Source organism: Carettochelys insculpta, chromosome 14, assembly GCF_033958435.1.
Source record: "Carettochelys insculpta isolate YL-2023 chromosome 14, ASM3395843v1, whole genome shotgun sequence".
NCBI classification, from domain to species: Eukaryota; Metazoa; Chordata; order Testudines; family Carettochelyidae; genus Carettochelys; species Carettochelys insculpta.
In genome coordinates this window covers 5,479,367-5,504,599 of record NC_134150.1, presented here as the reverse complement: position 1 = coordinate 5,504,599, position 25,233 = coordinate 5,479,367, and the positions used below count along the sequence as shown (strand labels likewise).

Here is a 25,233-nt window from a genome sequence, read left to right as displayed (position 1 = left end):
CCCAATTCCTCTCAACCCCAAACTGCCCTCCAACCCCAAGCTTAATCCCTCTGAGCCCTTGCAGCCCCAAACCCAGGACTGACTAACTTTACATATAAGCTCCAGGTACTGACCACACACCCCGCTGCACCCTCACCAGGCTGGCACCTCATCCTCAGCTCAGCTACACCACTCCCCCCGAGTCCTCCTACTTCCTCCCCTACCTGCAGCACTGTGCCCTGCCACGCTGAAACAATGTGACTCAATTTAATTGGTTTAATGCCCGCATCACTCCTGCCAGACGTTAAACCAATTAAACTGAGTTCTACTCTTTAAGCGCAGTAGGGCTGGGAGCTGCAAGAGTGAGCGGTGGAAGCCACAAATGGCTCCTTAAAGAGCCACATGCAACTTCAAGCCACCCACCCGGCTTTCAAAATGATGCCGCTGCTGGTTCCGCAGGCCGGATTCTGGCCCATGGACTGTGAGTTGGACACCCCTGAGCTAGTGGATAAAATACAAGAACTGGAGAATCCGTGTTACATTTTCTTAGCTTGTTCTTAACATTCTCATCCATGTGATGAATCTAAAACATAGGTGAAGCATGGGCCTGTCAAAATGTGATCTTAGGACTAACCTGTGTTGGGAACGGTACCTGGATGCGCCCCTCTAAGATGTTGTCAGTTGTTATTTCTACAGAGCGTGTCAGCTGGAGATCCTGTAGGACTATATGGTAAGGAACCTGAGGGAACATCTCTTGAATTTGATGGGCCTGTGAAAAGCACAAATTTGTAATGTGAATATCTGTGTGGGGAAAAAAAAAAAGTCTTAATGACAGATTTTCAGAACTATGCAAACAAATGCCTCTCTTGTATTTGCAGTGACCACAATTCTGTTTCAGTTGCAGTAGACCTGAATGCAATTACAATAACTGCAAGAGCAAACTGGACACACCAGTTCTTGGTGCCTCTCTGTGTCTTGAAAAAAAAAAAAAAAAAAACTCAGAGCAACTGCACTGCTTGATGGAAGCACTGTGCATGTCGTATGTTCCCAGGAGCAAGAAATGAGAAATTATTGCTGTTGCCACCTTGGCAAAGGTGCAAGAAAATTCACAAGAACAACTCATTCGAGAGACTGGTCCTGAGGCAGAAATATTATACCAGTCTGACAATCACTTATAGAATGAGGTGAAATCCTGATGCCACTAAAGTCAATGGAAAATCTCCAACTCACTCACCTGGAGCCAGGATTTCACCCTGAAACTTCACTCTTGAAAGAATAAATACACACTTTTAATACAGGTCTTTTCCCTTGATTGTTTATACAGTAACTAATCTTTCAGTGACTGAAAATGAGCTTGATGTTTTAAGATTTACTATACTGAATCCCAGACCAACACCAAAATGGCATTGATAACCTAAGAGACTTGTAGTTTCAGTTTTAAATAGTCTTCTCTCTCTTGCTATCTCTCAGGCTGTTCACCCTAGATACTGATGGTTTACCATCATCTGATCGCCTGAGAAAACAGCTTTCCAATTGATTCTGATTCCACATCCTAAGTGCGTGAGCAACAAACAGTTCAAGCTCTTTCAATGATGTACTACAGAAACAGAGAAAGGCAAGAAGAAAAATCAAAATAATGTGCTTGTGATGGTCCGAAAAAGTCCTGCTAACTTCTAGGGCTAGAAAGATACTACAGGCCCAGAACAAGTGCTTTCTGGTTCAGTAAGCCTTTCCAATGCTTGGAAAGTAAAAAACATGGCAAATGGTGTGTGTTGGATAGTGGAGAGAGAACCAGGCACATACTGGATGGCACTTTTAACTAGTACACAAAACAACTTCCCTTTTTATTCATCTGTGACAAAAGTAACAGATTCAGCATCTCAGCTACTCTCTTGGAATACTCTACTACGATGTTTCTCAGATAACATGAAGCAGAAGTTTCCTTAGTTTCCAATCTAAAACGCATAATAGTTGAGTTTACTAATACTCGGGCCTTTTTCATCATATTAGGCAATTTAAAGTACAAAGCTGAAATACATTCAAATAGGTAGGACCCTTATAAATTACTAGTCACCCTAAACAAAACCTCCATCCTATGTTATCCTGCTCAGCAAAAAAGAGCAGCTGATGTCTATTTAAATATGACATATACATGTAACTGGCATAAAGTTATTAGAATAGACAGTCTGCAAGCCAAAAATATTCAAACTGTGGCCTTCCGCCGCCCACAGATCCAACAGCAGAGATAGCACTGCAGAGAAGTCCTGCATCAGGAAAGCTTCATTATTTTTTACAAGATACACCAGTGAGCTATAACTACTACTACTTCCTCCTTCTTCTTGGCAGTCACTCAATAATGAGTAGGGCCTCATCATGTCAGCCTCCTATTAAATAGAGTCCATTGATGGCTGATCAGTCCTATTCCAGAGCCACAGATCTGCGAGCAGAATGGATCCTAAACAGGGCAGCTCAGTCATGGATGCAGCAGCTGGACTGGTTTACCACCTCAGTCCTTTGAATGGACATCATTCCACCTATGTGCTGGTCCATGACTAAAAGCTTCCAGATTTCACAATCCTGCTCCCGGGGCCATTCACCAGTCAGGCTTAAATTTAGGAGAGTAGTACGCAGAGGAAGATGTCCGTGTGTGACTTCTTTTAACACTGGGGGACTGGTGCACTGCAGCCACCACACGACCCTTGATGGACAGAAGACCCAGGTCCAATGGCATAGGGACCAGCATGACTGGGAGTCTCCCATCTGCTGCAGCCTTCAACTGCCCTTGCAGCCGATGTAGGATCACCCTTGCTACCCTCTGCCTGTTCTGCCGTTGAGGACTTTCAGGATGGTTCTTCATCTGCACTCTCCCACTTAGCCTTACTGTCATCGGTGACCCTGCTAGGAGTACGAGACTCCCTGCAGCATTGCTCTCATGTTCACTGGAATACACAAGCCCACTCAACAAAACAAGGTGACGATCTGGAGAGTGGGAACTATTACTAGTATACTCTGGACTTGATATAGAATTGGATATCAGAAATAAGTCAGACTGAACTATACTTGTCACATTAAATGAACTAAGTACATGTTATAATATCATTTCCTTGACTTTTTCTATCATGGGATATCATTTATGCATTAATCCACAAAATCTGGTAGCTTGTAATCAGTGTCCCATTTCTGACGGACTTATGGGTTCCCTTTCACTTGTTTCCTCCATTGTTCATTTATTTTCACACATTAAGCACTGCTAACATTCAAACCCAGCTCTACCGAAGTCTGTTGAGCTGCCCCCAACCTAAGCTAGGGTGCCTTTGAGGTAAAACCCTGAACTTGGCATCTGCTTGACATTTCAGTGTCCCCCCCCTCCACTTGCTCTCAATCCACTTAAATCCCTTTCAAGCCAACACAAACTGGCAGGCATAAAAGAGTACAATCTAGTAATCTGTTTTACCATAGCATTAAGTTGCGAGTTGCTTGCTTGTGCAATACCCAGGATATTAGTAGTGTGCATCACTTCCACTGAAAAACTGGGCAGCCAGCTAGCGATACGAGAGCCTAAGAGCAAGAAACCAAAACAAAAGTCAGGCGGGGTAAAAGATTTTCAGCAATATGAGCTTTTTCCGGTGTGTTTAATCCCATCATCTAGAATTGCACAAAATGAATAAGGCAAATTCTATAATGAATCCCATTCTAAGCATGTCTGCCAAACAAGAAGGTAGAAGCGAAGACAAATGTACCCCTCTCTTTATAAATCTTCCTATTTGTTTGAAACTCACATACAAATATTTCACTAAGCCAGCCACGGCTGATCTGTCCCACTAACTATGGTGCTTTCATTTTTAAAGCAAAACTCGTTTATGATAGAGGCAGCATTTACTAGTTTGGGGGCTTTCGGGGGATCAAGAGGACATCCCCGGTAACCTATACTTACAGCACCAGTAACGGATACTTAAGCCCTAGGCTGTGGAGTAAAAATACCTACTCAAAAAAAAAAAGGGAAAATTCAGACTTGGTGTAAGCATTTGCAACTGCATCAATGCCAGTACAGATGTGCTAGCTTATAAAAGGCAGCTGTGGCCCCTGTTGTTTCATCATCATGCCGCCATTATCAGAGAAAGTGCTGCTCTGCAGGTGTGGAGCAAGTGTACGGAGTAATCCTCTACCTTCTCCCGTGGCAATTACAGGATCAGGCCCACCAGAGAATGAAAAATGGATATAGCCTCTCTTCCGTTCCATTCCTCATTTCTAGTTTCTTGACTGATCGGTACGCGTTGCTCTAAGCAACGTTCAGTCCTGCCTTCACAGCAACCTCGGTGGCCCTCTGAGTGAGCATCTGAGGAAAGGGAGCTTATATTTGCAAACAAAGCCAACACAGAAAAAAAAACAGTGAAGAGGCTGTTTGCAGTGATGTGTAGTGGGTGCACCCAAAAGGGACCAGAATTTCTTCATTTGGTTTTATTGATTTGAAAAGTGAGATTACAAAACGAGAACGGCCAAATAAAGGCTCGTTGTGTTCGTGCACCTAAGTGAGAACACCAGCCGTGAGCATGCTGGGAACGCAACTGCAGCTGCCTGTCAACATGGACACATGCTTAAATGAGGCTTTAAAATTACTCTCAAGTGGCAGAATTCTCCACTGCTTGGGGAAAGAAGGTACATGCTGATGACAAAGGCAACAAAATTTGGCAGAATCTTTGAGTTAATGGACTTTTTCTGCACCACAAACAGCTTATGTACCAGCATGCTGGGGAACAGCCTGAACCAGAACCACTGAGAAGTCCATGTGCTTTGTGCATATACAAGTTAGATCTCTCTTGTCTTGCACTCTCGAGACCTGACCAGTCCAAACGGGGGAGTTTGCTAGACCAGGCGAGGTCAAAGCCAGCCACTCTACTGCTGGGCTCTCCCCTGGCTGCCAGGCTCCCCTGCTCCCAAGCTCCTCTCCAGGCCACTGGGTCTGCTGCTGCTCCTGGCTTTTTAACTGCTGTTCAGCAGCGCTTCTGGGCTCCCAGCCGCTGGCCCTGCCATTGAGCATGAGAGTGTCTACAACAAACAACAGTTTTAGAATTGTTAATCCCATACAACTCTAAGTGGCTATTCCCTTTGCCTTACTGAAGAAAAGGAGCTTTCAAGAAGTCTCTATAGCTTTGGACAGTCCTAAAATCATATGTTCAAGTCTCTCCAGAAGTGTGATGAAAGCAAGCGAAGACACATCTGAGTTAGCTTTCAGCTAGCAATAGCAGTGAAGCCATGACAGCTGGACTGGCTGTCCAAGCCCACCTGGGAGCTTTAGTATATATTTGAGCAGCCATCTTGTGGTGCTGTGGCTTCACTGTTATTGTCACAGGTTTACACGTGCTGCAATCACATCTCTGATTGCAATGCAGACCTGCCCTATGAACTAATATTACCTGTAACTAGAAGGAACTGTATGTCTGAGAAAGCTGAAGGGGAGAGGGAATGTTTGTATGGTTTAAGTTTACACTGGACCACAATGAGGATGCACTTGTACAGAAGGTTGCTGCTCTTCTGTTTTGCTTGATAACATCAAACTTTAAAACTTCGTTAACTAACCATCAAAGTGGAAGAAGTGATTGTGCTGGTTCAAGCGAGGTCTGCCTTCTGCTACTGTCACAGGGACCAAGTTCTCATCCAGGTTTTCCCTCTGATGGTCCTCCCTAGCTTGGTGGTTTTCAGTGATATTGAGAGACATTCTGCAGGTGGGGCAGGATGTATCCTGTTCAAGCCAGGACCGCAGGCATGAGCTGACAACAAAACAGGCAACAGAAAACCATCATGAACATATAACATTTGTGTGAGGTACCGAGACCACTGGTGCACCAAGAAGTTGCAGTGTAACAACCACACCTCACAATATTCTCTGCAACACATTAACATGTCGTATTGCGCCGTGATATTTTACGGCTACCTGAAATGGCAGATTATCTGACCAGCTTCTGATGACCACATCCCTTTGTCTGTCTTTTCAGCTGAAGAAACCTAAGTGAAACTGTTGTGACCTTGCTTCTATATCTACACTTCCAGACAGACCCTCCTCACATCTAGAAAAGCCTTGTACAATTTTGCCAAATAGCTCAAAGCAAGAAAATTTTGGTTTGGAAGGGTACATGAAATGATGATCATCATAAAAAGCAGATGATCAGATTCAGTGGTTGTGCTGGTACATGTCCAAGGCATTTTTAGGCAGGCTGATCTGGAATTAGCATTCCAAAGAACGGTTAATTTTGTTTTTTTTGTTTTTCAGATAGTTAACCTCACTTCTAATTACTGACAAGGTTCCTATCCCTTTGAGAATTTTGTGGACTAAGATGCACTGATGCAAGCAATAAGTTGTTTATTTCTTAGATTCTTTTACATCTACAGTTCTGGGGGGTCCCAGGACTTACAGGGATCCACTGAACTCTTTTGTCTGCCTTCTGACTCAAACTGGTATGACCGAAATGACAAGGCTACAATGAGAAAATATGCAGAATTTAAAATTGCATTTTTCTGCCAAAATTCAATGCCATTTCTTAAAGTATACACTCAGTGCTCATATAACACATTTAATCAGAAGCTCTCAGTGCAATTTACAGTGCTCATCCCCATTTTACAGATGGTGAAACTCAGTTGAAAGAAGACTTTTTCAATGCCAAACAACAAGTCAACAGCAAAATTAAGACAATAACCCACTAGACTCAGTGCAAGGCCATCACTGGTGGGAGGGACAGAACAGTGGTTAGAGCATGGGCCTTATAAATCCTTGAGGAGGCCATTCAGTGTTCTGGGACAGGTTTGATTATCTCATCTCAAATAAGTCCAGGGGACTGGACTTGATGACTTCTCAAGGTCCCTTCCAGCTTTGAGAGATGTATATCTCTGTGTTTTGTGATATGTTTTGCATACCTCACTGTTTCTCTTCCAGCAGCGCAAGCTGTCTATGTACATATAATAAAGGTGCACAAATTCATAGTTAGGTGTGATGAGAACATTAGTAAAGAAAATTTAGTCAATTGTATATGCTTGGTCCTCAGAACAGTGTACCAAGCAGCATACTAGTGGGGCCAGTGCTATTAAAGCATCACTTACTGTAGCAAACAAGTGCTGGAGAGTGGAAGAAAGAAAATTCAAAAAGAATGTTATTAAAAATTAAAGATGGCATTTTCAAAGGCACATAAAGGAGTGAGGTACCTAACGGTCAGTGAAATTTAGTAGGGTTTGGGACAGCATTATGTGACCCCTTTGAAGCCCAGCTTAAAGGAATAAGTCTGAACTCAACCACGTGAATGCTGCCTGCCATCTATTTCTGTACCTCTTGCACACATGCAGGCTCAGTTTATGATTTCATGCCAACAAAAGCTACTCCGCCACCTCCCAACTTTAAAAACAAAAAGCTATGGACTCCCATATACCTGACAACAAGGATGAAAGCTAGTAGCAAAAAAGAAGGGTACTTTATTACATCTGCATTTAAGTCATCTTGAGTCAGGCTGCCCCTCTTGCTAACGTAAAAACAGACATACTGGGTCAGACCAAAAATCCCACCTAGCCCAGTACCCATCTTCTGATGAGCTGGCGCTGTGCAGCTCAGAGCAACCTGAGTTCAGAAAGAATGCAAAGATACCGGTTTTAGATATATGGAAAAAAGCATGTCTGAAGAGAGCCTATGTTTCTCAAGAGGCTGGCTGGCGATTAAATATTCATAGGGTTCTGTACATTTGTAAAAGGAGTTTCTGCAACAGCGACAAATTATATCATTAGAGGCTTCTTGGAATGCAGATAAATATTTATGAAAAGGTTCGCAGTGAATGACAACAAATTAGCCCTAGATCATAGCCTCTGATGTGATAAATGGCAGACAGGAGAATGCCACAGAAGGCACTATTAGCAAAAGTAACAATTGTACAACACACGGATAATGAATTTAACTGACCCATTAAGTTAGTCAACAGGTACTTCAGAAAGTCCATGCCTCCCGACCAAGTACTGTTTGTTTGTCTTAAAGCACAAGCTTGTGTCTGTTTTTTATCTACCACTCAAAAAATAATCAGTCCTCCTGGAGGAATGTTGAGATAGAGGGGGGAAGAAAACTGGACTTACTCAAACCAAAAATCTATACACAGAAAAGTACTTTCTGCCTTCAGTTCTGCACTAAAATCTTCACAAGATACATACTTGTGGAAGAGGTGCCCACATGGGAGCTTACGGGCAGTTTGCATGGAGTCCCAGCAAATGGCGCAGTCGTCATTGTTGACAGCTAGCTCTTCAGGTGTTGCAACTGCAAACCTACAACAGGAAAAACCCAAAACATGGTCATGCCGACCCCAGCACAGCTTAACACCTAGAAGTTCTTCCATTACAAGCCCTTATTCACTGCACAAACCATTTACTCTGGGTGGGTGCAGAGCTGTTTTTTTCCCATAACACTACCACATATTTAAGTGTACATAGAATCATAGTGTTCAAAAGACACATCAGGAGATCATCAAATCCAACCCCCTGCTGAATACAGGACCAGTCTCAATGAAATCATCCCAGCCAGGGCTTTGTCAAGCCAGGACTTAAAAACCTGTAGGAAAGGAGAGTTTACACCTCCCTAGGTAACCCACTCCAGAGCTTCACCACCTCCTAGTGAAACAGTGTTTCCTAATATCCAACCTAGACCTGTCCCACTGCAACAAGACCATTGCTCCCTGTTCTGTCGTCTGTCACCATTGAGAACAGTCTCTCTTCCATCCTCTTTCAGGTAGCGAAGGCCGCTATCAAATCCCTCCCTCACTCTGTTCTCCTGTAGACTAAATAATCCCCAAACCCTTATCCTCTCCTCATAAGTCATGCCCTTCAGACCCTTAATCATTGTAACTGGTTATTTCCCCCATTGCTGCAATAAATTCAATCCCAGATTGCTATTAGGCCTGGGGCTGGGTCCACGCTAAGTTACGCCAGTCAGATGCATGAAGAACCCACGCCTGTGCGCTGCGGTTAAGCTGATCTAGTCCGCATTCGGACAGCACCAGGCTGAAAGAAAAATCAGTCCATCAGCCCAGCTGCTGGTCCTTGGGAGGGGAATTCCATGCTGATCAGAGAATCCCTCCTGTCACTGTAGGTCAGAGGTGAGGAAACCCTGGACCGCTGTACAGATCCAGACTGTGGCTTGCCTGAATCTGTCCCCCAAGGCTTGGGGCTACCCACAGCCTGCATGCGTTGGTGGAGGGTGTGGATATGGCTCCAGCCCATGGGCTGTGCCGGGCAGGAGCAGGAGGCAGCTCTGCCGCCGCCTGTGCCTCTGCTGCTTCTGTCTCCACTTCTCCTCCCCGTCCCCCAGCTGGGGGAACAGGAGCACAACACTGCCTGGAGAGAGGCTTTTCCTGCCATTCTGACCGGCCGGAACTCCTGCTGGGTGAGGACAGCAGCGACGGCGGTCAATGCCCACCCTCCCGTTCGCCAGCCCACATCTGCACCCTCCTGCAACCTCTGACCTCCAGTCTGCTCCTGAACCCCTCACCCACTGCTACCTCAGCCCGTTTCTTCACCCTCCCTGCCGCCCAGACTTCACATCTGCTCCCCTGCAGCCCTCTCCCACATACCAGTCCCTGAGCCCATGAGGTGTCTCGGTCCGGGGTTCGTCTGGGGTTTTTTGCTTCTCCCTTCTGTGTGGCACTGGACTAAATTTTGCTGTGGGTCAGTGGCCCCAGTCCAAAAAAGGTAACAAATATACTGAGGAGTTGCAGCGTCACAGCAGTGCCCCTACAGCGTTTTAAGCATGGACAAGCACTAAGAGGTGTCCAACGGGAAGGCGAGGGGGGCAATGGGGAAACAAAGCCACAGCATCAGTGTGATCACTTATTACGTGGGCAGGCAATAAGTTCTGATGGGGCGTCACTCTGAGATTTTGGGCCACAATTGTCTGTGGATGGGTTATGGGGTCTGGGATGGAGATTGGGTGTAGAAGGGAGCCCAGTGTAGGGCACTAGGGTGAATGAGAGGGTGTGGGGGTCTGAGAGGGAACTGAGTGAAGGAAGGGGCTGTGTCCAGGGTTCCCTCTAATTTTTTTTTCCGTTCACGAGTGGAATAAGTTCTATGTGAACCACGCTATATGTGGACATGCACCACTAGTAGGAATATGCTTCAGGCTGTGGGCATTCTGCTAATCAGCGGGGTGGCACCTGAATCTCTCCTGGGCAGCCGCCCAAGCACTCAGCTTACAGGGAACCCGGGTTGTGAACTGGGGCAGGGTACTGGGGTGCAAGATCCAGGAGAGGTATGGCTGCAGAGAGGATTCTGGCCTGGAGGAGTGCAGGAGGGGGTGCAGAGTCAGGGGAGGAGTTGGGGTGCAGGAGGGTGTGGAAGGCCAGAGGCAGGGTCTGGTTGGAAGATGTCTGCATACAGCTCCCACTCTCAGGCCAGCTTCCCTGTCCACCAGCAGCCCCAGACTGCTTCCTGGGGCTCCCTGTGCTCTGGGGGCAGGGCATCGCCCCCACCCCCAGCAAAATCTCTCAGCTCATACTGGCAGAAACCAGACAATGGGAGCAGAGAAGTTGTGCTGCACTGTCCCCACCCCCAGCAAAATTTCTCAGCTCCCATTGGCTAGTTTCCTCAGCGCAGAGAGCCGCAGAGAGCGGCCAGTCACTTTAAATGTGGCTGTTCGGTGCTACAGGGTGGGCCAGGCTGGATTAAAAGGGTTGGTGGGCTGGATCCAGATGGCAGGCCATATCTTGCTTGCCCCAACTTATTATAACTGAGAAGATTTGACAACTGGATCATGAAGTTTGTGTTTCACAGGCCCTTTACATTAGCATATGGTAAGCAGCATGACCTCCTCACTCCCATTCCTTTATCAGGAAGCTCTCTCATCAGGTCTTTCACCTCAGCACTTTACCCTCGCTCGTCACTTGCTCACCTCGCTTCCATGTTTCCGACCACACGCAGATAGTTCTTGTGGCGACGGATTCTGCGCTGAACCTCATGGAACAAATAACGCAGCTGCATAAAGATCACAAGGCTGGCCATCGACAGCCAGATATTGCCAAACAGCTTTGGAAGAAAACAAAACAAAACAGCATTCAGAATGAATTCCAGGAAACAAAACAGAAGAACTGAAAAACAGTAGAAAATGCAGTTCACGATACACGCAAGTCGTTATATGTGGCTAGCTAAGTAGAGTGTTCCAGTCTGAACGGCTCTGAAAATTCCAATCTCTGCTTCAGAAAAAGAACAACTTTTAACAGTTGTCCCATCATCCCACATGAGAATTGTGCCTGTAACTTATGTTTTCAGAGAAAAATTGACTCAGTCTTTACAATATATGGTGGGGGGGGGGGGGGGGGGAATTCTTTCCGCCTATGGGAACTGCATGAGGTTCTTAAGAGCAGTAAGAAAGAGAGAAACCAGTAATAACCCAGGTTATTTTGTATTCCATGTTCAAATTTAATCACAAGAACCTCCTCCAATTCACACTGCTGACATAATTTTACTAGTAAAGTATTTACAACAAAAAACGTTACATTCACTCCTGACGAATTTGATGTCTCTTGATGGGGATGGAATTAATTTCTCCCCAAGAACATATTAATTTTAACAGCGTGTTAGCTGTATTAGTCTGCTTTTTTGTTTTGTGAAGATACAGTCATGCAGCACTTCAAAGACTAACAAAATAATTTAATAGATGATGAGCTTTCGTAAGGCAGGCCCACATCTTCAGATCTGCAACTAACTCAATTCCAGATCTGAAGAAGAAGTGGGTCTGCCCCACGAAAGCTCATCACCTAATAAATTATTTTGTTAGTCTTTAAAGTATTACATGACTGCTTTTTTGTTTTATATTAATTTTAAGGCTAATAGGTAACTATGCAACACAGATAACTATACAGATAATAAAAACACCAAAACAAAATGGTTTACAGAAAGGTCAAAGAGACAGGAATGCCTACAGAGCAACCTGACATTTCCATCTCTTTATTTACACATCTTTTATGTAATGTTCAGTCCCGTAGAAATTAAAAGTGCCCAGAGCTGAGTCACTTTAAATTAAGACAGTTCTGTTTGTTTGACTAAATGTTACATACCAGCATGTGAATATGATGCATCAGGTCCAGTGAAAGCAAGGTTAGCTCCATGACAAAATCTGTATAATACACATACGTTCCCTTGCCCTCCCAGGTTCCTTCATGGTTGAGATCCCAGAGATGAATTACATAACTGTAACGAGAAATCAAAGTCATTTTTAACAAATTTTAGAACTTGATTCTAACAACACTACTGATTTTACAATATTTTTCTCTCCTTCCGCTTTCTCCTCTTCCCATCATACTTATATCTATCTTACTCATCTGACTAATTAATTTAATTATTTCAACAGCACTATTCATGATAAGCAAGGCAATAAAAATTCGGTCCTTGGTCTTGGGATATGTTGGCATCAGAGTTAGAGGATGGATCCGACTGTTCACTGAGGTAAATTTGTACGCAATAAAAGGCAGCATTCTGCCTGTTGTCATGCATCCTGGACAACAACCAAATGTATATTACCACAGGTTGCTAACTAACACTTTAAACCCTGTATGGTTACATTTGACTCAACTTAATCTACACCATTATTTGTAACTTCTTTAGGTCTAAGCTCTCTACTGTACTACTGATTTTCACTGAAAATTACTATCTACAATAAATAATGTCTCTCTGTGTCTCAGGAAGTCCCACTTGCAAACAAACCAAAGAACTAAGCATCACCTTCAAAGTGAAACAGCTGTGTGCATCTTGGCATGGTTAATAACATATCTTACTTACCGTAAAATCACATGGGCAGTTCTCACTGTCACAAGTAGAGACTGTAGGGAAAAAAGGTCAGTCATTAATATAGCTCCTTCCCATTTTACAGATAGAGATACTGAGGCAGAAAGTGGAAGTGACTATACAAGAAGTCACAGCGGCAAATCCAGGAATAGAGCTAAGGTCTCCTGATTGCAAACCTTTTATCCTGTCTTCTGGACCATGCTGCCTCCATAAGGCTTAATGCTCTAAAACCCTGTCCATGCTCATATCAGAGTTTTGCAAGCTCACTGCAGCCATACATAGCACAATTCTCAAACCCCTGTGGACGGGGACAAAGAATGAAGCTAAGGGAAACACTGATGCTTATTAGCAGTTAGAAGTTTCAACTCGGACCAAGAAAAGCATTCCTTCTGTTGAGGCAGATGTGATCATTGCAGGAATAATTTCTGTCTCTAGCCCATATTAGCCTGAGCTGCGAGAAGAAAACAGTTAAACCAAAAAGCACGATTCACTCGTGTACCTATTCTAAAGACAAGCTTCCAGGAAAACTGGCTGAAATAGCTCACCTGGCATGCCCATGCCAATGGGTTTTGGAATGGCCTTCCATGCATTCTCGACTTCTGAAAGCCCAGAATCTCCCTTATTAACCTACCACACCTCTGCAGCCTCATAACCTCTGTTTTTAAAGCTGAGGGAAGTCTGTCCCCATGGCCCCTCAATTAACTGGAGGGGTGAGTACTGAGTAACCCAAGGATAAACTGGTGTTTCCAGTTGATTTGACTGCGTATCAATTTTTATAGAGTTATTTCACAGGCTAAAATTAAGCATAAAAAGGAGTTAATGATCGTTAAGAAATTTGAAAATAAATGCCAAGTTCTACATAAAGCAATCACGTTGTAGTTTTGCTTTCTTTCTACTGATTTTTAAAGCACTTTTAGAACATTCTTCAGTTTGTATTTAAGCCTTTAGTAATAGCCATATCATCGCTGGCTGCCTTCCTGGGGGCTTTGGAATACATGTCTAGGATTTTTTTTTTTTTTTTTTTTTTTTTTACAATAATGCAGCCATTTCTCTGACTGAAAACATCACATTTTATGACTGGTAAAACATGCAAGCAACATATACAGGTCAGTGAAAAAGCACAAATGCCAACAAATCCCACAGTACTGTACTTGGTCATCTTTCATAAAATAGTTAAGTCAGCTACACAACCTGCTCCTGTTACATACACTACAATGAAAGCTTCTTATGTTGTTGATGCAATCACATACCAAACAAGAGAAACAGAAAAGTCACTGTACTTTGTTCTCAAGAGGCCGCTAGTTACAGGGAAATTTCCTGAGTATGCCAATCAGCAAAAGTAAATATAACATACAAATTCAAACCTTGTGGTGATACAGAACAATTATAAGATCTGCTAGATGGATTAGCTGAACACAGATTTACAACAAAGCCAGGACATGGCATAAAATGCCTGAGAAGGAAAACATCTGTCAAAGGAAATCTCAAACTCTTTACCCCTACAGGTTAGCTACTTTAAGGCCACGTCTACACTAGTCCCCTTGGGAAATGGGAGTAAGGAAATTTCAAAGTTGGGTGCGTATTTCTAAGCGCCAGTGACTGGACCGTCTGTCAGTACTTCGAAGTTAGGAGCTTCAAAATTTGTGCAACCGCCATTATGCCAATGAGGCGCTGCCATGCATATTGGTATTCCCTGGTCTGTGTCATTTCCATGCCCCCTTTGAGGAAGCAGGCTAGCGTAGACACGGCCTAAGAGTTGTAATATGATGGGCTGGGTGCTTTGGAGTCTAAATATTTTATTTTAGTTCATCACTTTGTTGTACTATTTAGCATTCAGGCAGCAAGGACAGCAAAATTTAAGTGGGATGAGGTGATCCCTGTATCATATATAGAAGTCATAAACACACACTGATCCTTCAGGATGAGGAAGGCTACGCTGAAAACAAAATACTGTACCCCTGGTTAATGCAAATCTTCAACTGAAATTTTAAATGAAGGAAAGGGCATTTACATTGTCCTGGCAGCTGTAGCAGCCCAATACATAAAATCACTCCCTGTACGTCTTCCTCTGGGAAAAGGATGAAAGAACAAACATGGTAGTTACTACCTTAATGCACAACTGGATGGCACTCTGATACGACAGTGAAGAGTATGTTACAGGAACCCGCATAGAATTACACCTTACATCTAGTATTATATAATATTTACATGCTGGTTATCAGACAAGGTGTTACCTTACTTTACTACTGATATGCAGTATGATCCAACTATGACTTATCAGAACCACACCAGAACGTCCTGCTATTCTGTATGTAACATGTACTATTAACAATTTAACCCTATGTTGCATATATGCAATTTTTTGCATTAAATTTAGTTTAACTACAAAAGATTTCAGAAAAAAATTGATTAATCTGATAGGACATACTCAGCTGTACATCTGGAGCACTGCCCTGTTGTACGTTAAAAACTTATTTGGAAGCAAAATACCACCCTTTACACTCACCAGGTCCTTTCAGAACACAACCCTATTTCCTTACCACATTCACATGCCTCCCAAAACTAATTATCTGTCACCCAATTGATGAGAAGAAGAATGGTTGGCAACACAGAGAGAAGGGAGAAGCCCAGCTAAAAATATGAGACCCACACTCATATCACTCCAGTGAAAACACAGAGGAATAAAGCAAAACCAAAAAGAAAAGTCAGGAAAGAAACTAATAGGGTACTTTCAAAAATCCAACATAATTACGTATACAAGGAGCCAATGTAGTTAGGCAATGCCCTTTTTGAAGGCTGCCAGCAGAAAAAAAAAAAATAAAACCTTTCAAAAGCATTTTGCTGCAGTTTTTACTACTTTTGCCTTTAAGTATGGGAATCACCACGTTAGGAGACATATAGAAAAGAACACAAGTATACCTCCTGAAGCTCAGTCTTGCAGACACACACAAGAAATGTCACTCACATGAGCACAGGCCAAGTGAAATCTAAGACTGCTCATGCGAGTGCTGATGGGACAGTGGCCCTAGTCTGTTAATCAGATGCCTGAGCATCTACATCAATTCATATGGACACACTTTTTCTATAATCTGTTTTATTTTGAATACACTCATATGACATAAGGTGAACCAGCTAATTCTTAGGAGGCATGTCAACTAGTTCTTCCTGTATTTCTTGAGAAGCATGCTCATTTGTTTTTTGGGCACAGATGTTTTGATTTCAGCTGTGTTGAAAGTAGGCAGCAGTGAATGGATTTATCTACCACCCCTTCAAGCAAAAATGGTTTGCATACCTAAGTTGAACACCAAGATAAACACAGATCTGCTGGCTACTTTGCAATAGGACAGTAGTTATTTTAATTCATTCTGGCTGGAGACTTTCAAAAGCAAACTGCAGAAGCCCCCAGATAAACCAAAGTTAAGATGGAAACCAAAGTACAAATTAACTTGCATATAAAGTTAAGTCTCACCTCCGCTGCCATGAAAGCTAGAGTGTGCATTCCATGTGTATAGCCGACAACTCCACAGATAATGGCTAGACCACAACAGGAGAGTAACATGGCAATCAGAAGGGTCAGGACTCTCACGTGGCTGCTCATTGGTGTGGTGGGAGAGAAGGAAAGCTGCAACATATTAATACAAAACAGTGTTAAACTGCTCCTCTCCCTGTTGCCTTCACCCAGCACCCATTCAATTGAACCTAATTATTTCCTGAATAACATAGCTAAACAAGCAGCTGGTTGAGGTTGCAATGTGGGCTGGGAAAAAGGGAGGGGTGGGGAAGAACCCGAAAACCAAAATTCTCTCTCTCTCCCCCGCTCCCTCCTTCCTTGTGACTCTAGCTTTCATGTACATTAGATGGTGCTTGGTCCTGCCATGAATGTTGGCAACTAGACTTAATGGCCTCTCAAGATTCCTTCCAGTGCTATGATTCACAGATTCTGAAGTCAGTCACACCGGTCTCTTCTATCTAGTGTGACCTCCTGAATAACATAGATCCAGAAGCTCATCCAACACTTCCACATCAAGGCCTTAACTTTTGCTTGAGCTTGACTATATGTTTTAGAAAGACATCCTGTCTTGATTTAAAGACATCAAGTGACACAGTTCACAGCTCCCCTAAGTCAATTGTTTTAACAGATCTCGCTGTTAAAAATTTGGACCTTATTTCTGGTTTGGATGTGTCTAACAAACTTCCCACACTGGACCGTGTTGCACCTTTTTCTCAGAGACTGAAGAGCCATCAAAAATTTCTCCCTCACACGTTCACCTTTTGATCAGAAAGCTGAAAAATATTTCCTTCATTTTATTTAAGATTACATAGAACTTAACTGAAAAAAATCTTATATGCTTTGCTTACGCCAAAAATACAGTCATCTTAATTTCAAGGTTGAAAGAATCAGGCAAAATATCTACAGCCATCACAAGTGGGAGTCAAACTCTGAGTCTGGGGTGTTTGGTTTATTAAATTGGCTCACATGTTTCATGCATTCCATTGTTAAATTAATTCTTTTTTCTCTATTTGAATTGGACTGAGCTTCATAATCCCCTTAATTCAGCAAGTAGGGCAGACCAAACACATTTATAAAAGTGTTATAATCCCAACTTTAATGTTTCCTGCAATCAGAAAGGAAGTCCCAGTACCACAGCTCCCTTCTTAAGGATTCTGGATCAAACACAATAAGCATTTCTACCTTTACAGTCTGGTCTCTCTCAACCTTCTAGAAGATAACTTTAGTACACCAAGAACTGCTAGATAACCTTCCTGTTGACTGGGCACGCTGGAATAATTGTAAAACAGCAGTTTCATTCGGCTGAAATCGCTCAAGGCCGCTACACTACTCAAATTGCTAGAAAGGCAGCCCTTTCTAGTTTATGAAACAGGAAACATTGCCAAGGTCATAAAATAAACGGGTAAGAATAAACCAGAGGATTCAGGCTAGCTCAGGCTTTTATTTATGGATGCTGGGGCTACGGAAGTAGAATATACATTGTAGATATTCAAGTGGCTAAGACACTCAAAGTACAAGGTTGATTTTTCTAATCCCAATAATAGTTCATAAAAGAGAATGTATGAGCTTGTCAAGTAACATATATCGTGTTAACACATTACTATGTGAAAGCTTTACATTTTATCTACATTATATTCTTATTCAGATGTCCCACACAAGAGACAGACCTAGCTCAGCAAGAGGGAGCAACAGCATGCAATTTGTTTATTTAACTAAAACTGAATGGACTCTCCAGTCATTTTAAGAGCCCCATCAAATGTGCACTTCATTAAATTACTCACAGGAGTTTTTTTCTCACTACTCTGCTCCCTTTCTCATTTAGAGCCATCCTAGCTTTCCCAATCTCACTGATATTTGTGCAAAAGCCATGTCCTCTGCAGCTTCTGATACCCAATACAGTCTTTTGCATCCACTCTCTCTTTTCACCGGATATTTGAAATCTATTTCCTCCTTTCCTGAGCCCTATTCACTACTCTTCCCCTCAGTGACTCACTATGGAACTCTCCAAAAACAGATACAGTTTGGGATATAGTTTACAATGTTTAGTACACATGAAGATGCATTTTTGCACCATCGCTTCTCGATAGAGGCACAATAATCTTATGGATTTCAAAGCACGAAAACAGCACAGAAACTATAAATACGCAAAGAAATCCAGTTCCCTCTACTTTTCGTAATTTTACTTTGAGAAATCAAAAAACTTTAAACCCACACAAAGAGGTTACCTGAGTAATGGGGCATCAGGTCAAGGGTGATTTTCTAGAATGCTTAGCTAAGGCAATTTGAGGAGGACACTTGTTTTTGGAGGAAAAAAAAAAAGAGGATATTTATAACAGTAATTCTAGGGAAGGCAAGAACATATAGAACTTTACAGGGTCTGTCAGCATTTTATGAACGAAAACAAGTATATTTAACACATGGGAAAACTGAGGCAGGGAGCCTAAGGATCTGACATTGAGAGGGGCTGAACATTATCAGCTCAGTGTGACATTAACGTGTGTGAATCAAGTCGTAAGTGACACAATCAAGGCAACATCATGAGTCAGCACTGGCCCTGGGAGCAATGCTCACTTCTCCCAAGACACAGGCATTGGAAAAAACTTACATATTCAAACCGATCCTTGCAGAGCTGAACCATGAGGTGAAGAAACACAAGGCCAGAGAACCAAAGGCACCACATGACCACCTCTTCCACAGTCTGAACATTCAGCACACCAAAAATAAAGATAAACTTGTAGAAGATGAAATTCCAGAATTTGTCTTTGAGATGCTAAAAAGAAAGACATTGCAGTCTGTTGATAATCAAAGCAGTTACAACGCTCAAATACAAATCTATACTCTCTCACATCACATGGCTATTTTATTACTGTAATAAAAAACCCATCATACTTTGCACTTATGTAGATTCTTTGTCTGCAATTCAGGACAGATTTCACACCTATTTAATCTTCACAGGGCAGCAGAGAGACTGGAACACACCTTTTTTTCCCACAAGCAGGAAACTTGCTACACAACAAGCCAGTGGCTTAATGAGGAGCAGAACCCCCCAAATCATGGTCACTTGCAGTACTTGCTGTTATCGTTTACCCACATGCTTTAGGACAGCATTTACTATTCCCACTGTGTCACATAAGGGAGAGAGTAAAAGGACAGTCCCTGCTCCAGGGAGCTCTAGTTTAGCTGAGAAGCAAAAGGTGAGTGTAACAGGTAATAGGCAGAAGTGAAGGTAGGAAGATGAAGGAAAGAGAAGTATGAAAATGTGAAATCATGGGCCAACTACATGCACAGCTACACAGGGATATTTCTTAAAATGACAGGATACGAATAACATAACAATAAAAAATATTAAAAATTCCTGTAATCAGAAATAGATTTAAATAACATTTTAATCACTAGTTAAATCAGTTAAGTAGGAAGCTTTGATTTAAATCAATTTTAATCATGACATTAAAGTACATTTTAACTTTTTAGTTATTTTTCTTAAGAAGGTTGATTATTTTGGTAACCATTAAAATATATTTGTTTGTAAACACATACAGACTTTATAGTAAATTTGACGCTTCTTTCTGCTAACCAGGAAGGTGCATTATAAAAATATTTATTGAAGCAATTAAACAGTTTAACTCACAATTTTCCACATTTTTAATTTTTTTGAATATTCATTTAAATAGACATGGACACAAATCCCAAATTACAACCCTCCCTCGTTTTCTAACGTAGTTTAAACGTGTAAAAATTAATAATGTACAAAACCAACTTTTTCATTCAATAAAACTACCTTAAGTGCACTGAAAACATAAGAAACAAGATTAGCAAAACATGTTTTGCATTTAAAACTGATTAACTAAACAGGTTCTCTATATAAAATATTTATCCTTAATTAACAAACTGAACTAACTGTTTTTAGTTACCATATCTCTCAAGATATTAGAAATGGCAGATCTCATCCTCACACTTAATTTTTGTTTGTAGATTGGAAAAAGAAAAACAAGCTTTCCTGTGTTTCCAATTCCTAACTGATTTCTTAACTCTGAAGGAACTTGAATAATTTGAAATGAAGAAAATATTCCGTCTGCACCTCCAAAAGAGGAAACTGCTGTCAGTCAAAAGGTGGTTTAGCATGTCAACAAACTTTCGTTCCAGGTGTTTATCCAGTCCTTTGCACCACCCTCAGCGGTGTGAATTTTTTAAAGCTTGGTGACAATCATCTTCTAATACTATTTTAATACACTGTAGTATATATTTAGACTTTAACATAGTTTGTCATTAAATTTTAAATCATTCATTATAAAATCCATGATGCCTGCCATGTACCTAGCCTCCACTAGAAACCACTTTTTCTTAAGGAGTATTGACAAAATTATTTCTTTTGTACCACTGCAACAAGATAAGTACAACACCCTACATAAATGTTTTTCTACTATGCATTTATAAAGTGTCTAATACAATGAGATCCTGATCTCAACTGGGTCCCCGATTACCATATCAATGTGCCTGCAAGGCTACCAATATAGCTATTTTTTATTTCTAGATTACTGGCATATACATTATTGAACTTTTCTTTGGCCACTAAGTTAAAAAAATCTTGCTCTCTAAAAATACTCAATGTATGAGACACTTGGCCTCCAATATAATGGCTACCTGCAAGAAGGGAGAAGATGAGCACTAGTGAGACAGGAAAAGCATTCTCAACACACATGCAAACAGAAAGACAGTACTCTGATTAAGTTACAGCAGGATAAAAGTTGCCATACAATTTGCAGGTCTTCGGCAGGTTTTATGGAAAAAAAAACCAGTTGTATCAAATCACACATGTATCATAAAAACATAATGAAGTCACCAGCAAAACAGCTAGAACAGGCTAGTAATTCCTTGAGGCTGATCACATTTTTGACCTACCAGCACACACAGATCATCTTTCAAAGGAAACTATCAAAATATGTTTCAATCTTCAAAGGAGCAGTGAACATACTAGAAACTGGAATATTTCACAACCATACGGTCACCAGGAACAACCAGAAAAAAGTCTAACACAAAGCTCTGTGACAGTGCCTCACCTTTCAAGACAGGCACTACTCCATTTGCACTGCATGCCTGTTACATTAAAAACATCTGTGGCTCAGTTTTTTTTAAATGACTGCAAATGTATACATATATATATAAGTGTGAAACCTATTTTGAAGGACACAGTTTGATTTATGAAAAATAATTTTCAGATAGAGCAGAACTTCCTTAAGTCTTTTTAAATATATTTTAAAAAAATGTTTTTTTCCTGCCAATGTTCAGAAAAGGGGCAAGCCTACTGTCATGAAGGGGAAACATCCTCTCTTGAAGAGGCTAAAAGCACATAAGAGTTGTTATTCCAGAACAGGAAGAAAGAACTATAATTGATCAGTAATAAAACAGTGAAACTGACTATGTGGAGAAGTACTATCAAATGCACAAAGTAAACTAAAAATCAAGAACAGAATTGCTTTCTTTGAATTTATTTCATCATTAAGAGCACTTGTAAGCACAGGAACAAAATTTATGGTGGAATTATAATTTCTTAGTTGACAGTTGTCCTATTACTATAATATAGAAGTTGACAAAAATTAATGCTCCTCTTCAGAAACCAAAGAAAAGAATTATGGATGCTTATGTATGGCCTGAGTAGTTTATTCATAAGAGAACTGTGAAGAGTTTCCTTGGACTATTTTCTGAATGCAGAAGGGTAACGAGTGTTGTTCCCCCAGGGTCAGTCTTAGGACCAATCCTTTTCAACTTATTCATAAATGATCTAGAGAAAGGGGTAATTCGTGAGGTGGTAAAGCTTGCAGATGATACTAAACAGCTCAAAATAGTCAAGACGAAAGCAGACTGTGAAGGACTTCACAAAGAGCTCACCAAACTAAGTGACTGTGCAACAAAATGGCAAATGAAATTTAACGTGGATAAGTGTAAAGTAATGTACAATGGAAAAAATAACCCTGAGTATACCTACAATATGATGGGGGCTAATTTAGCTACAAATAATCAGGAAAGAGATCTTGGGGTTATTGTGCATATTTCTCTGAAAACATCCACTCAGTGTGCAGCGGCAGTCAAAAAAGCAAATAAGACGTTAGGAATTACTAAAAAACGGATAGAAAATGTGACAAAGAAAATTTTACTGCCCCTTTCTAAAACTATGGCATGCCCACATCTTGATTACTGTGTACAGATGTGGTCTCCTCACCTCAAAAAAGACATCTTGGCATTAGAAAAGGTTCCGAAAAGGACAACTAAAATGACTAGGGGTTTGGAACGGGTCCCCTATGAGGAGAGGTTAAAGAGACTGGGACTTTTCAGTTTAGAAAAGAGGAGACTGAGGAGGGATATGCTAGAGGTATATAAAATCATGATCAGTGTGGAGAGGGTAAATGAAGAAACATTATTTCCCTGTTCCCATTATATAAGAACTAGAGGACACCAAATGAAATTAATGGATAACAGGTTTAAAACTAATAAAAGAAAAGTTCTTTTTCATACAGCACACAGTCAACCTGTGGAACTCCTTGCCAGAGAAGGCTGTGAAGGCCAGGAGTACAAGTTAGGGGCTACTTCTAAGTAGCCTGAAAAGCATCTACACACATTTTCCCTAGCTTCGAAGTAAGGGAGCCCAACTTCCAATCCTTACTCTATTCCCGGGAATGGAGTAATGCCCAACTTCGAAGTTGGGTGTGTGTGGACTTTCAACTTCGAAATCTCTTATTTTGAAGTTATACTTCGAAGTAAGCAACTTCAAAGTTATTATTGTCGTGTAGACATGGCCTAAGAGTGCAAAGAAAAGCTAGATAAACTCATGGAGGTTAGGTCCATAAAAGGCTATTAGCTGGGGGTAGGAATGGTGTCCCTGGCCTTTGTCAGAGGCTGGAGATGGATGGTAGGAGACAAGTCGTTCAATCATTGTCTTCGGTCCACCCCCTCTAGGGCACCTGGCACTGGCCACTGTCAGCAGACGGGATGGTAGGCTAGATGGACCTTTGGTCTGACCCACTAATGGCCGTTCTTATGTTCCATAAATGTTGTAGGACGCGCATTCCAAAAAATCAAAAGGGGCTCTCTCTAAATCATCAACAAATCATTTTCTAAGTCTGGAGTTAAAAAAATAATTTTGATGGAAAGATGGGCAACATTAATCTTACTTCTAAAAATTAACATTGTAAATCATAAAAGTTACATTTGTATTTGTTTTAAAAACTGGTACCGTGCAACTTTCAACATTCCCAAACTGGATGTTAAAACCATTCATCTAAAGAAAAAAAAATACTTGTGGCAATAACCTGGACACAAGCAGTGCCTTTTTGTAAAAAGCAGGGGGAGGGCATGCCAGAACTCAGCTGGCTCCCTGCCTCCCACTCCAAGCCAGTCCCAAGGCTGGGGCTGCTCAGGTGCTGGTACTCAGTACCAGCAAGCACCTGTACAAAAGAAAGCACTGGAGACAAGTATCTGATAGCAAGGCAATTCATCTAGAACCATCATGCCTTTTACTTACCTGTCTCTCACTAACTCGAAGAGGACCAAACACCGCATACTGGATTAGTTTACCAATCAACATCAGAAAACAGCAGGCAGTATTTACCAGTACCTAAAAGGAAATCAAATGTATTTTAGTCTTATGCATTCAAGAGAGCACTATTCTTAGCCCCCGTGTTACTATGCAGTAGTTGTTTCAGGTAAACTATAAATATGTCCCCTCTTAAAGCACAGCTTCCAGGCAACATATGGTAGCATACATACATCATTATCATTTAATTTTGGAAATACTGTTCTGTCAGCCTGAGGGACATTCAGATCAACAGCATCGTAACACAGATAACCAAGATAGCTCACTTAAATTTAAAAAGTAACCAATTTCTTTACTCAGTTATGATTAATACCTTACATTATAAAAATTAAATAGGTCAGAATTTGATTGTCTTTTCACTATACTTTCAGTTTACTTATTATACCAATCTCACAAAACAAAAAAGCAGTCATGAAATACTTTAAATACTAACAAAATAATTTACTAGGTGATGAGCTTTCGTGTGGCAGACCCATTTCTTCAGATGTGGAAATATATGAAAGCCTGATGAGACTAACAAAATAATTTATCAGGCTTTCATATATTTCCACATCTGAAGAAATGGGTCTGCCACACGAAAGCTCATCACCTAGTAAATTATTTTGTTAGTATTTAAAGTATTTCATGACTGCTTTTTTGTTTTGTGAAGATACAAACTAACACGACTACTTCTCTATAATGATATATGACTCTCAGTTTATATAATAAAAGCAAACAAATCAGATTTACTTTTGTTCCCAGTAAATTTTATTTTCTGGTTTCCACTGGCTTTAAATTTAGCAATAGCTCATTTATGACGACTCACATCATCAGATCAGTGGCATTGAAAAATGACTAATGAGTTGTTCAAAACATTTTTTTAATTTAAAAACCTAGCTTAGACTAGCAATTATCATTTAACTGGACTAGTTTAATAAATGAATAGAAAACTTCTAAACTTGCATCATGTTTAGAAGTAAGTACAAACTATTGTAAACATTTTCTAGACTGAAGCTCTTTAACTTTAAACTTTAAATTAAAAAAAAATACAATACTTAAATGGGACACTGTCAATTTTAAAATCATATATTCTGCAAAATTTGTCCTATTATAAACAGCCCAGACAATGAAAATAAACGAAGTCAGTTTCGCTTCTACTTATAGTCGGTGTCATTTTCAAATTCTTAATTTTGAAATATTTGCCACCCAAATAATGCTGGAGAATATTTGCTGAAAACACACAGTTTCCGTTGAACTTAAAAAAAAAAAAAAAAAAAAAAGCAGTCCTGTCGCACTTTAAAGACTAACAGAATAATTTATTAGGTGAGCTTTTGTGGGACAGACCCACTTCTGCAGACCATAGCCATACCAGAACAGACTC

General features: G+C 41.1%; 1 protein-coding gene across 1 annotated transcript in view; it reads right to left on the bottom strand.

Moving 5' to 3' along the window:
- The window catches only part of AMFR (autocrine motility factor receptor), a 40,645-nt gene that overhangs the window by 12,706 nt on the left and 2,706 nt on the right, over window positions 1-25,233 (bottom strand). The window contains exons 2-11 of the mRNA XM_075008767.1: window positions 23,802-23,894; window positions 18,891-19,055; window positions 16,244-16,396; window positions 12,769-12,809; window positions 12,048-12,180; window positions 10,883-11,016; window positions 8,158-8,268; window positions 5,557-5,747; window positions 3,434-3,537; window positions 614-748 (exon numbers count right to left, since the gene is read on the bottom strand). Coding sequence (XP_074864868.1) covers window positions 614-748; window positions 3,434-3,537; window positions 5,557-5,747; window positions 8,158-8,268; window positions 10,883-11,016; window positions 12,048-12,180; window positions 12,769-12,809; window positions 16,244-16,396; window positions 18,891-19,055; window positions 23,802-23,894 — 1,260 coding nt within the window. The remainder of the gene's footprint in view (window positions 1-613; window positions 749-3,433; window positions 3,538-5,556; window positions 5,748-8,157; window positions 8,269-10,882; window positions 11,017-12,047; window positions 12,181-12,768; window positions 12,810-16,243; window positions 16,397-18,890; window positions 19,056-23,801; window positions 23,895-25,233) is intronic.